Raw genomic sequence first — 13,064 nt, forward strand, 5'->3', positions numbered from 1 at the left:
AGGCTCACAATCCGCAAACAGCTCTTAGGGCGCAGGAAGACACTTCTGTATCACGTGCCCTTTGTCATCCCCATCCCAGGGATGCCTGAGATGTGACATCAAGGCATGGAGGGTCTGCAGGAGGTGAAGAGAAGCTGACAAATTAATATATACTGTGATTAAGTTATAAAAGATGTACCCACCATTAACCAATTGACATGAGATAAATGCTTTCTGACCACCTGCAAAACGAGGGGATAGTTTTCAAGTTTTAGATCCTTCTGCACGACAAGAGGGAGACAGAAGATTAAGTGACACATTTTTTAGAAGCAGAGTGCTTACTTTGTATTTAACTAATAAATCAAGAAACTGAACAATTATAACTAACATCACCAATTATTTCTTAGTATAGATGTATTGCATGTAAAAATTTTCAAAAATTGTAATGCGTATGTAACAATTATACAAATATACGCAATGCAAGAGCATCCAATCTCTGGAGCACTTATGGAGGATGATCCCCAGTGTTTCCCAGTGCTGACAAAATAAAAATGCAGCTTAATAGTATAACTGACTCTGTTATACTGTTATATATAGTTTATTCGTTTCAGAGAGCCACCAGCCGGGTGAGGATGCACGACCGAGCATCTTCCATGTTGTCAGCGCAGCTCCGGGTTAAGGCCCGTCTGACACGTCCCGGGTGGCCGCTTGACGCTCACCCCGACGCCGGGGCTCACGGACGCGGACTCCTGCAGCCCTTACACCCCCGCCATGGGCTGTACAGGCTCCGGGGTACAGCGCCAGCACCGCCCCGCCATCCCCGCCTCGGCGGTGGAGCGGGGCGGGGCGGGCCCGGCCGCTACTAAAGGCGCTAGCACGGCAGCGGTTGCTGCTGCGGTGCTCTCGGGCGGTGTGTGGGACTATGGCGACCTACGTGCAGTTGAACACCGGCGCTAAGATGCCCATCCTGGGGCTGGGCACCTGGAAGGTAACGGGGTTGCTGGCGGCGGGAGGGCGGCTGCGGCCGGCGGTGCCGGGCCTGGCCATGGCCTGCCCGCTACCGCCGTGCGGGACGGGCGCGCTGTCCCGGCCCCGCGCTGGGGCCGGAGGGAGCGCGGCCGGGGGCGGCCCGGCCCCTGCGGGAGCAGCCGTGATCCGTGGGGTCGGAGCTCGGCCTGGCTCGGGGCTTATCGCCACTGCCATCCTGGGCCCGAGCGCAGCGCTGCTGGCGGCACCGGCATCGCAGCCGGGCCGCTGCAGTGGGTCCCGACTCGGAGCGGCGGTGCTGCTGCGGCGTTTGGCACCGCGGTCCCCCCTGCACGGCTGTAGGGCTCTGCCTCCAGGGACGCGGGGCGCTGAGGCCCCTCCGCTGGGCTAAACCCTCCTGGCTGGCAGCTGCGGGGTCTTCTCTGAGAAGCGGTTTTGGGAAGCGAGGAGGCCTCGGCCTGTCTCTGGAGAACGGTCGTGGTGTTGGAGCTGTTGCAGGGCTGTTGTGCTGAGCCCTGCGTGGGAGTGGGCTGGCAGAGGAACAGCTGGAGACTCCCTTTCGGTTCGAGAGGCTGCACTCAGGATGTGTACACTAACTCAGGAGTGCTGTAGGGGAAAACTCTGGTGGGTTTTGATGCTGTTGGTGTTGTTTTATTTTAACTGGGAGATTGCTTTGTGGGCTGGGGACTTCATTAATTTCCATAGAGTCATTACAGTTGGAAGAGACCGTCAGGATCAAGTCCAGCCGTAGCTGAACTCTAGCACTAAACCATGTCCCTGAGAACCTCATCTAAATGGCTTTTAAACACCTCCAGGGATGGTGGCTCAACCACTTCCCTGAGCAGCCTGTTCCAGTGCCCAACAACCCTTTCCATGAAGAATTTTTCCCTAATATCCAATCTGAACCTCCCCTGGCACAACTCAGGGCCATTTCCTCTTGTCTTCTTACTTAGGAGAAGAGACAAACACCCTTGATGATACCATCTCCTGTTAGGTAGTTGTAGACAGCGATAAGTTCTCCCCTCAGCCTCCTTTTCTCCAGGCTAAACAGCCCCAGTTCCCTCAGCTGCTCCTCATCAGGCTTGTGCTCCAGACCTTTCACCAGCTTCATTGCCCTCCTCTGTACCCTCTCTAGTACCTTAATGTCCTTCTTGTGATGAGGGGGAAAAAGTTATTCAATATATATATATTGATTAGAGTTTCTTGGATGTTATTTTTTCAGTCCCCACCAGGGAAAGTAACAGCTGCAGTGATGGCTGCCATTGATGCTGGGTACCGCCACTTTGATTGTGCTTATGTGTACCAAAATGAAAATGAAGTTGGGGACGGGATCCAGCAAAAAATCAAGGAAGGTGTTGTGAAACGAGAAGATCTCTTCATTGTCAGTAAGGTATGGATCTGGTGGTATAGGATCCCAAGAGACACCTGGTTTATTTCATAGTAACCCCCCCAGTTCTTTGCATTTCCTCCTCTGTGGTACAGCATGGAACAATTCAGAACATCATTTAGGCCACTCCTGAGACAAGCTTCCTATGTTGTCTCATCCTATGTGGAGAATTATTTAGAGTATGTACCACTGACATGGGCAATGCTTTGAATTTTTCCTGGCTTGAAGTTATGCCGTCCTTTTCCATGCAGCATCTGTGGCGGTTTTTAAATGAAGTCTTAATTAGTGGAACTAGACTACATCTGCTGTCTGCCACAATGCCATTCAGTTTTGTGTGCTGCCAATGCCCTCAGCGTCATGGGCCGGCCTTCCTCACAGACCAAGCCCTGTTTGAAGATCAGTAGGATGACCTAATTCCACATCACCTTCCAAAGGGAACAGGCACTCTCCTGACAAGGGCAGCAGGGTTCCAAGAGTTTTAAACTACAAAGTCACGGTGTGCCTTGACTTTGTCTCTAGCTGTGGTGCACATTTCATGACAAGCCTCTGGTGAAGGGAGCCTGCCAGAAGACTCTTGCTGCCCTGAAGCTGGATTACCTGGATCTCTACCTCATCCACTGGCCTCTTGGTTTTAAGGTACAGTAACAGCAATGTATTTGGCTTTATCTGTTGCGACTGGCAGCTTTGAAGAGCTATATGACTCTAGAACCCAGTAATTCCCCCAGTTGACACAGATCATCATGTGTCTGTACCAGGTTTCATCTGGTGCTCAGCTTTACTCTGGCCTTGTGATCCAGGCTACTGATCCTACCTTTGTAGTTTCTGCTTGCACAGCATCCTCTGCCCTTTGGTCATGGAAGAAGTAGACTTTGAACTAGGGGTGGGTTTCCCTGCTGCAAGCATCAGTTATATTGCTCTTCTTTTAATTATTGCCTGTGTGTTCTACAAGTGCAAAGCATGCTCAACTGACAATAATGTGCTTCCCTCTTTGTGGGAAGGAGGGCTGTGCTTTGCTGCCTGACAGAACGTCTTTTGTCTGCATGTTACAGAATCACAGAACGAGATAATGTTTGTCTTCCATTTCTGTCTTTAATCACTGAGTCCTTTAATACAGTACAGATCGAACTGACCTTTGCTGTAGGGGCCTTAGTGTTCCACAGACCTTGGATTTCAAAAGGTGAAGCTTTTTAGTTCCTAACTCTGTTACTGACTGCATGCAAAGGAAAGGATGTCTCGCTTTGAATATTTCAAAGCTTAGTCTTTCTGTTAAAGCCTGATCAAAATCTTCTTTCTAAGTGTTGCTTCTGAGAGCAACTTTTTCATAGCATCTGTATTTTTAAAATTAGTTTTGTGTGGGCAGAAATATCAAAGTGAAAATGTGTTATGGTGTAATAAGGTATCAGTAGGAAACAACTGGTTTTTCAATGAAGTTGATACCTGGTATATAGTCCTAACTGGGACTAACTGGCTGTATTAACATTCCCTATGCCAGCAACTTAAACAATGAGTCTCCCCATTAAACACCTGTCAGCAGATCTGGTCCAATATTAACAGAACATGTTCCAGGTCTTTATTATACATTTTATTAAAACACTTCAATATGTTCATGTAAGAACTGTGTATTTTTGTAATGCTGAAAGTGAACTTGTAAGCTGGCTATAATTCTACAAGTGGAGAGTTATGTTTTACAATATGGATTTTGATGAGGCAGAGGACATAGTGTCCAGCGGAAGTACCTGTCCTTATTTGGATGGCTGTGCGCGAAAATGCTGTAATCCCATGTGAAAGCAAAAGACTGAAGAATGTGGATTATGAATATTAGTATTACCTAACACATACATAGATAATAAATATTAGTATGTCCTGCAGTAGGAGTTTGTAGTATCATGGTCTTCAGTTGGTGGTAGCCCAGCTTCCCATCAAGGAGTGATTCAAGCATTTTCTCTCTTACCGACAGGCAGGAGAAGAGCTGTTTCCCACAGATGACAAAGGCATGGCAATACCCAGCAACACAGATATTCTACATACATGGGAGGTAAGCTCAGTCACAGCAGACTGAGTCCTTCTGTCCTCAGCAGTCTCTGTTTTCTTTACTTTCAGTGGTATAAATTGTCTCATGTATCCTGAACTACTCAGAAGGACTCAGTGGTACAGTAGTGGATTGTTGGGTACCATTATTTTCTACTTCTAACTTGCTGTGAATTTCCACAATCTCAAATAATGAATCTTTGAACTTTGAAATGGGAGACATGGCACAAATATGCTAGCGCTCTGGTCTTTTTCCTGAAACTTGAGCCCTGAAAATCTAAATGTTTATTCTGTTTCGCATGAAGGGAATAAGCTGTGTCAGGAAGAATGTGTTCTTCAGGCCCTGTCATGTATATGAGATGCTGACTTTGTGCTTCTTTCTTTTAGGCTATGGAAGAGCTGATGGATGCTGGTCTGGTAAAAGCCATTGGTATCTCCAACTTTAACCATGACCAGATTGAAAGAATCTTGAACAAGCCGGGACTGAAATACAAGCCTGCAAATAACCAGGTAAGCTGCAAAGTGACAGCAGGCAAATGTTTTGGTGGTGTTTGTGTGGAGTGTTTTATTTTCTCTTCTTTTTTCAAAGAATTACTGAGATCTTACTATGAAATAAAGTTTTTGAAAAAGAGAAAGGAGTAGACATAGCATGTTCTTTCAGTCCCACCCTTTAACTACTTCTGGATGCACAAGGTGCTGGTTTTTTTATGGACTTTCTACTCTACTGTTTAGAAATCTGGCAAGGAGTGGATCAAAAATCCCTTTTTTTGTGGGGGGGCGGGTAGGGGAAGGATGGGGGAAAATTCAGATGAGCTTTAAGAACTTCCTTGAAGCAGAGCAAAACTTAATGCATATGTGAGGACCTAATAAAGAACTGGATAACCCTTTCCCCACTCTTTTGTGGAGGAGTCAGTTCCTGTTGCTGATGACTGAGAGGACTGAACAGGAACTTACTTTATGGACTGCTTACAGACTCAATGATGGTTGGGGAAAAGGTGAAAATAGAGTTGCAATATATAGACAGCACTTGGATAAAATCTTAAGAAAATTCAGATGGCAGGAGACCTTGGGAGGTAATCTGTTGTAATTCACAGCTCTGAGCAGTGTGAGCTGTGAAACCAAACCAGGTCGTGCAGGGCTTTATTCATCTTGAAAACTTGCAAGGATGGAGACTGCACAGCCTCTCTAGGCAGTGAGCTCCCCTGCCTGAGCCCCTGCCTTGGGTGTATGGGGAGGTGAGGGAGTCATCTTACACCTGGTCTCAACCTGTCTTGTTTCAGCCTATGCCTGTTGTCTCTTTTCCTCCCATGTGCCACGGAAATGCTCGGTGTGTCTTTGGATTACCTTTTAGGTATTGAATAGCTGCTACTAGGAGACCTGAAGCCTTCCCTTCTCCAAGCTGAACAAGCCTTATTCCCTCAGCCTTTCCCAATACAACAGGTTCTTCAGTCATCCTGGTGGCCCTCTGCTGAATTCGTGACAGCTTGTCAGTCTTTCTTCTATTGGGGGGGCTGGGGAGGGGGAAAACTGGACATGGTATTATAAAGGTGGTCTGGTGAGTGCTGTGTAGAGGTATATGATCACTTCCCACAGTTTACTGGCTGTGTTGCTGCTGCCAGGGCTCACTGCTGGCTCATGTTCAGCTCAGCCTAAAATGGCCCCCAGGTTGTTTCTGGTAGAGTTGCTTTACAGATAGTCAGGCTCCAGCCTCTGTTACTGCCAGGGGCTTTTCTTTACCAGGTGAAGAGCTTTGTGTGCAGCTGTGTTGAATTTCATAAGGTTTTCGTTGGCCTGTTCTTCCTGCCTGAGTGGGTTTCTCTGAAGTTGCAGCCCTGCCCTTGAGTGTATTGACTGATCCTCCCCCAGTTTGGTATCACCTGCAAATTTCACAAGATTATAGCCTGGTGCAAGTTGTTGAAGAGGACAGGTTGTGGGGTAGACACCTGTGGGATCTATCTAAACTTGTCTGTGGCTTTTGAAGGACTGCAGTCTCAAATTATTGATACCTGGTTACAAGAACTGGTTAATTCATTGTGGCAGCTTGAGCATATGTACTAAAAGGGATTTTAACACCTTTCTTCAGAAAGCTAACAGGATTGTTCTGTGGAAGGTTTTTCAAGGTAAAACTGAAACATTCTGACAAGTACAAACTTGGTAATTCTCTAGTGTGTGTTTTCATTATCGGTCTCAGTGTACTTTTAGGATATTCAATATGTTATCCTTGTCCCTTGCATAGAGGTCACTGACCTTATCTCTCACATTTGCAAATGTTCTCAAACTCTAATTAATCAAGTTAAGCTCAGAGCAGTGGGTCTTTGGTCCCTGTCCTTCAAAACTTACTGCTTCTGAAGAAATGCTTGCAAGCCTGAAAGCTGGTCTGTTATTAACACTTAACAGTTGGCCTGATAGTGATAGTGCTTTCTGCAAACACTTTGTCTGTGTAGATATTTCATGCATAAGCCAGTAACCCCCTATATTTGATGTCATTCCCATTATCAACTTGAATGCAGTCAGTGTTCCCCTTGGCAAGGTAGTAATTACATTATAGTGATACAAGTACTTAGTTCAGTAAGGAAATGACTCTTCAGTACTTCATCATTATCACACAGTGTTGATTGCACTAGTTTAAAATACTTGTTCAAACATACATCATAGGCTTTTCACTCTGGTCCAAACATAAGACTAGCTAATGTAGCTCAAAGTTTTTCAGCTTGAGTGCCAGTGGGTGGCTTTCTTTTGTTTACATCAGATGAATTCTATCTTTTTGAATAGTTGAGAAAATAACCAGGTGATCTGTTACTCTTGAGTAGCTGTGTTTCTGGAGCTGCTGAAGCAAAATAAATATGTATAATCGGTCAAAAAATATTGAGTTATGTTTTCTGTTGTCTAATATTCCAACATGCCCCGAAAGGGAAACAGCCATGCATGCTTCTGATAACATCAAGCAGCTAGAACCACAAATAAAGTACTCAAGGCTGTAAACTGATCCCATGTTTTGCACTCTCTTGCTCCCTCCACCTGCCAGTAGCACACATTTCCAAGGGCTTCCCTCAGAATGCAGCAGCAGGCTGCAGAAAGCTCCAATTACAGTGTAGTTAAAAAGGCTCTTCATGTTGCCTGCTGAAAGAAAAGTAGCGCTCTGTGGTGTGAAACTATCCTGAAAACCCCTCTGTGCAGAGTATCAAATAATCATGTTCATTCACTGTCTCCTGATGCATGAATAATTCCTGTTTCATACAGCAAATATATGCATTATCTTGCCAGAATACAGATACACTGTTAAGGACTCTGTATTCTGTGATTTAGATACTCATGTGGAAGTCCATGGTAAGTACACATGCATATATAAAAAGTCTGTAATGAACAGTAAGATGAAGGTCTAAAATCTGTTGCGGTTTACAGACTAGAGACATTCTGTGTGAGTACTGACATAAAGCAAATAAAAATGAATTAAACAATACTGGTATCGAAGTTCATATGATAGTTGTAAAAACTGGAGAGAGAGCTAGAGAACTTTGTATTTTACTGGTTTGTTATCCTATTGTTTTGATTTTTACAGTTCTGTTGGGTGCATTTTATGGAACTGTCCCATTTAAGCAATTATGTAGCTGGTGAACACATATGTTAGAGATTATATGGATGAGCAAAGGTTAAAGGAGTGGTGTTGCAGCCCTTGGATCCTTCACTGTGAGAACTACTACCAGTAGTAGAAAGAGGATGGTTGCATCCAGAAAATAAAGGCTGCATAATACTGCACAGAGACTAAGAACAGAAACCAACCTTTGATTTTATTTAAAACTCATACCTAAAATATGTTAAAACAGTTAAGTAACTGTTAGTCTTTGTACTCTTATGTTGGCAGATTGAATGTCATCCATACCTTACCCAGGAGAAGCTGATCAAGTACTGTCAATCCAAAGGGATTGCTGTGACAGCGTACAGTCCACTTGGCTCTCCTGACAGACCATGGTGAGATTCCTTTGCAAGGGAGCTGATGTGGATTATGCGTGGAAACTAGTGCATCATTAATTATTCATCCAGATACAGGTCTTTGCTAGGTTAGATCTATGGAGGTGTCTTGCCACTGACCTTCTTCCCTCTGTGTAGGGCTACACCAGAGGATCCTTCCCTTCTGGATGACCCCAAGATAAAAGAGATTGCAACCAAGCACAACAAAACCCCAGCACAGGTATGTAGCTGCTGTATGGTGGGTACCCCTTCTTGTAACACAGGACAGCTAATGATAAAGGACAGGCTGGCTCTTTGTTTCCTGTCAACTGTGGTGCTCTTCTGCAGTGTTAAGTAGCAGCACAAGTATGTTTACTATGTGACCTTCAGTGCATGCTTGTAAGGGCTCTCTGATTGTCAAAAAGGAACGTTTTCTTGACCTGTCTTCAGATGCTGTGATGTTTCAATCTTCCTATTTCAAGTTCTGTTGCAGAGAAGTGAACCCTTCATTGTAAAGTCTGATAAAAGCCTAGGTGGGAAAGAGAGGAACTGAGTATCACTAAACTGAATAGGAAAGGATGTGTTCTCTGTGGGGCTCCACCGCTTCTGTATTTGCACTTCAGAAAGTGCTGCTTAGAACTCCAGTACGACTTAAAATACAGCTCTGCAGAAATTGGTTACTTCTGCTGAATTGTACAGTTTACAGCAAACAACTTGTATCAGGTTCTGCTTGCCACAGAACAAAAGCTGCTCTCTGAGACTTGGTGATGTGCCTCTTGCAGGTTCTCATTCGGTTCCACATCCAGAGAAATGTGATTGTGATTCCTAAGTCTGTCACACCACAGCGCATTGTGGAGAACTTCAAGGTGAGTAATGACAAGCGACCTGAGTGTGTGTGGCATGTTAAGGAACAGCATGCCTTCCCCTTACAGAGTGAGCAGTGATCCTTTCTCACCCTTGCTGAGTCCTCCTCAAGCAAAAAGACTTAGGAAAAATGAGAAAGGATCACTGCTGTACAGGCTGCCTAGGGAACTGGTTGAGTTGCCATCCCTGGAGGTGTTTAAAAGGTATGTAGATGAGGTTCCTAGGGATGTGGTTTAGAGTTAGACTTGACAGTGCTGAGGTAATGGTTGAACTTGGTGATCTTAAATGTCTTTTCCAACCAAAACAACTCTATGATTCTATGACTGGGCTTTTTCTCTCTGTATGTTTACTTCCAGTCTACTGAGTGCTAAACTTAAGGTTACAGTTGGAGAGCAGGAGTGAGTAAAGCTTTTGCAAACAGTATTCTGGTGATCTTAGCAGTCACGTTATGTGATGCTTCCTGTTCTGTGTCATGTGGATGAACCAGCTGGCACAGCTTGCTGAGAGCCTGAGTGCAGTAGCACAACACAAGGCTTATGTAGAGCAAGTACCGTTAAGAAAATAGTCCTGGTGTCCTTAAACCATATTGCTGCTCTTGATTCAGTGATCCTTGACTGAAAGTATTAGGGTTTTGGAGGACGCTTAGTTATGTTAGGTGGAATATGAAAGTATTGTAGATATTCCTCTGTAATACGACTCTCACAAATGGAGGGTGGAGGCATTCTGCAACATGGAGTGCTCTCCAAGCTGCATAAAACAACTTGGACATGTAACTCCAACTTGAAATTTTTAATTTATTTTTTTTAATTCCTCCCTCTCCCCAACTCCAGCTAGTGTAGTTTCAGAAATCCAGAGAGCTGCCTTTTTCCTTTTCCTCTTTTATGGAGCAGTCAGTTCTTCTAACAAGCATCCTTATACTGTGGACTTGTTCCTTAATTTTGTAAATTTGCTTACAATCTCTGGTTTGTTCAGAAACCTGACTTCTAGCTGGTTTTCTTTTTAGGTATTTGACTTTGAATTGACTAAAGAGGAGATGGCAACTATTCTCAACTTTAATAGAAACTGGAGAGCCTGTGCTCTGACCATGTAAGTGACAACTTTTTTCAAGCTGTTATCAGTATGTCATACTTAAGAAGTTATAGATACTAGGCTTGGTTGAAATTCAGGATGTGCAAACTCAATTTCCAAAGGAGTCATCCTCAAAACAACTTTTCAGAGTAAGATTTTAAATGTTCGTAGTATAAATCAAATCATGTTGAGCAGAAAGCCAACTTCATGTTCATTTTCAGTTCAATCTCCAAGGAACTTTTTGTAGCTGGAATTGCAACAGGAAGCTTTATTATTCATGAGAAATGAGCGTGATACAGACTCATTCTTGATTAATTTTGCTTGTGGAAATTATCTTGTCTTTCTGCCATAACTCCTATGTCTATTACGAAAACTGACTGTATGTTCTTCAGGAGAGATTGGGAAAGTGGGTAGATGTTCAAAAAGTAATATAAAGTTTTGCAACTTCGAAGCCTAAAGCCAGATATGAAATCTTTGTGGGAAGGCTGCAAGAAAGGTTTTCCTGGCAGTAAACAGTGAAACCTTCAATTAGTTGTTTACAAAGCCTTGGGGTTGCCACATGTGGGGACAGGAGCTGAGTTTGATCTTTTTCAGACATGAGATAATCTTTCCTTTTTGATTTTCTTCAGGTGCAAAAATCACAAGGACTACCCTTTTGATGCAGAATACTGAAGAAAGTTTCCTGCTTTTCTCCAAACTTCTTGGATGTTTCTGCTGTTGCCTATGAGTTGTCTACATAGCTTCCTCACTGCATCAGAGCCTCCTTTTTTTCTCTATTTCCTCCCCAAAGATATGCAGTATATGTACTCGATGGCTTTGCATTGTTTTCTTATTTGGAAGAAGGAAATACTAAAATGCTTCTGAAGAGCACTCTGTGTGGACTAGTAGATTGTCTTTGACAAACTGCATGTCTGGAACTGGTAAGCACAAAATGCTGAGAGAGTTTGAACTAGTAGCGGCTTTTATTTTGGAGTACTGTGAATTGGAGCTAGTGATTGTGTCTGGAGGACCAGGATGTTGCAGATTTTACATAATTAACGTGAGGTCTGCATGTTTTTCTGATTACTTTTGGGTTTGGTTTTGTTTCTTTTTGTAGCACTCCATGCTTTTTCCTGTAATTGGAAGTACAAGTTGATTCCTAAGTGCAGCAGTTTCTACATGGGTAGCTCTTTGAAAAGTCTATAGGTCCTGGTTTCTTGGTGATACAAAAGCTGGTTTTGCTTATAATAAAATGTCGTTTCATTACTGTGTTTGAGATGGTTATTTCAGCAGTGCTGTAATGGTGGACTAGCTGTATTATATCAGCTGTCTCTAGAGATTACACAAAAGCAGGGAAAATTACTGTCCTCCAATAAATCATCTGGTGTTGATGTTAACTTATGTTTTTCCTGCCAGCTCTCTGCTGTTCTCATGCTAGTGCGCATGTAGAACACGTGAGTGTGGTGAACCTGGGGCCATTGAGTCTATTTGAGCCGCTCTTCAAAATAGAGCTGTTTTGGTATGTCTGACAGCTAATATACTAATGTTTAGATTGGTCTTTAATTTACTGAAATGATAGTATATTTTGGCCAGTAGAAAATTTATTCAATTGAAGACATTAAGCCTGCTCAGAATCCTATGGAACTGTTTGATAAGTCCACAGTAAAAATCTTGCCCTTTCCAAGCGGACAGCATGTGATGCAGGGAAGACTGCTGTGCTTGTGCAACCAACAGTTTGCAAATAAAGTTCTGATCTGTTTGTTCCCAATTTTTATGGGTTTCCAAGAACCTTCTGTGTCATGAGCTTGCAGATCAGAAACTTACTGCTCTGTTCTGGGAGGACAGAGAAGTGGGCTTATACCCAAATTTCGACAGGAAGTGTTTGTCCCTTGGGGTTTTTCTCATTCTCACAATACTTGCAGGTAATGGTTTTAAAGTTATTGCCTTCTGAGAGCTGCTTAAGACTGTTCAGAAGTTGCCTTTGGGCACTTGGAAAAACACTGGCTAGTGTTGGGGTGGTTTTTCTTGTGTGTTCTTCTAAATTTTTTTCTAAGGTCTGAGTTGATCCAGAGCGTGAACTGATCTCTGAAGCAGGCTGTGTAGACCTGGCAGGAAGCAGGTTCTTTCTATACAGATGCAAGAAGGGAGATACCAGAACTGTTAATGTGTAACCACTCCCTAAATGGTAAATACAAGGTAGGATTCTGACTCTATAACTGCAGAATACACCTTAAAGGGAACTCAGCTAGCTTAAAATTCACAGTGAATTGTATGTTCTCAAACTGTTTGCGAAGTAGGTGGTTTGTTTCCTGGCATTGATAAAAAGGTACTGAGGAGTCATATTAATTTAAAATTTTTCTTTCTGATAAATACTAACCATTATATTGAGAAAACAGATTTTGTTATCCTCAAATGCTGCTTTTAAATCTTTCCACTAGTGCTGAGGCCAGACTTTACGTGCAACACATTTTTGCATAGAATAACTTAAAACAGCCTGAATGGACAAGACTGAGTTAACTTGCAACACACGGAGGAGGAAAGAGGGAATCAATGTCTGACTCCAAGCAATATTCTTCTATACTGCTGATTCTTTTAACATGATTATAATCACTTTAAATTCTGAGCTTAAAAGCAAATAGAAAAAGCTTCAACTCTGCAAGTGTTTTTTGTAGATCTGTAATGTGATAAATGAAAGCCCAAAGGCATCTTTAAAAAAAGCAGAACAGCTAATGTTCTCAGACTAGTCTGAGCTGCGACAGAAAACTGTTTGGATCAATGTTAACTTGCTTGGAAATAACATTTTTGTGACGAGAGTGTTCTGGCA

At 43.3% G+C, this 13,064-nt stretch overlaps 1 protein-coding gene across 1 annotated transcript; it reads left to right on the plus strand.

Annotated features, from left to right (window-relative positions):
• The first annotated feature begins 833 nt into the window (after nt 1-833).
• LOC308050300 (aldo-keto reductase family 1 member B1-like) lies at nt 834-11,444 on the plus strand. Its single transcript, XM_080360344.1, has 10 exons — nt 834-967; nt 2,189-2,356; nt 2,873-2,989; nt 4,311-4,388; nt 4,769-4,891; nt 8,244-8,350; nt 8,489-8,570; nt 9,112-9,195; nt 10,197-10,279; nt 10,891-11,444. Exons 1-10 carry the CDS (start codon nt 902-904, stop codon nt 10,931-10,933), a joined length of 951 nt encoding a protein of 316 aa, XP_080216470.1. The 5' UTR covers nt 834-901; the 3' UTR covers nt 10,934-11,444.
• Nucleotides 11,445-13,064: the final 1,620 nt, after the last annotated feature.

The sequence above is a fragment of the Nesoenas mayeri genome (assembly GCF_963082525.1).
Source record: "Nesoenas mayeri genome assembly, chromosome: 1".
NCBI lineage: Eukaryota > Metazoa > Chordata > Aves > Columbiformes > Columbidae > Nesoenas > Nesoenas mayeri.

Coding starts and splice junctions, on each gene's coding strand:
- LOC308050300 (XM_080360344.1), top strand. CDS start 902: ATGGCGACCTACGTGCAGTTGAACACCGGCGCTAAGATGCCCATCCTG. Junction 4,389..4,768: donor ATATTCTACATACATGGGAG/GTAAGCTCAGTC, acceptor TCTTTCTTTTAG/GCTATGGAAGAGCTGATGGA. Junction 9,196..10,196: donor GCATTGTGGAGAACTTCAAG/GTGAGTAATGAC, acceptor TTTTCTTTTTAG/GTATTTGACTTTGAATTGAC.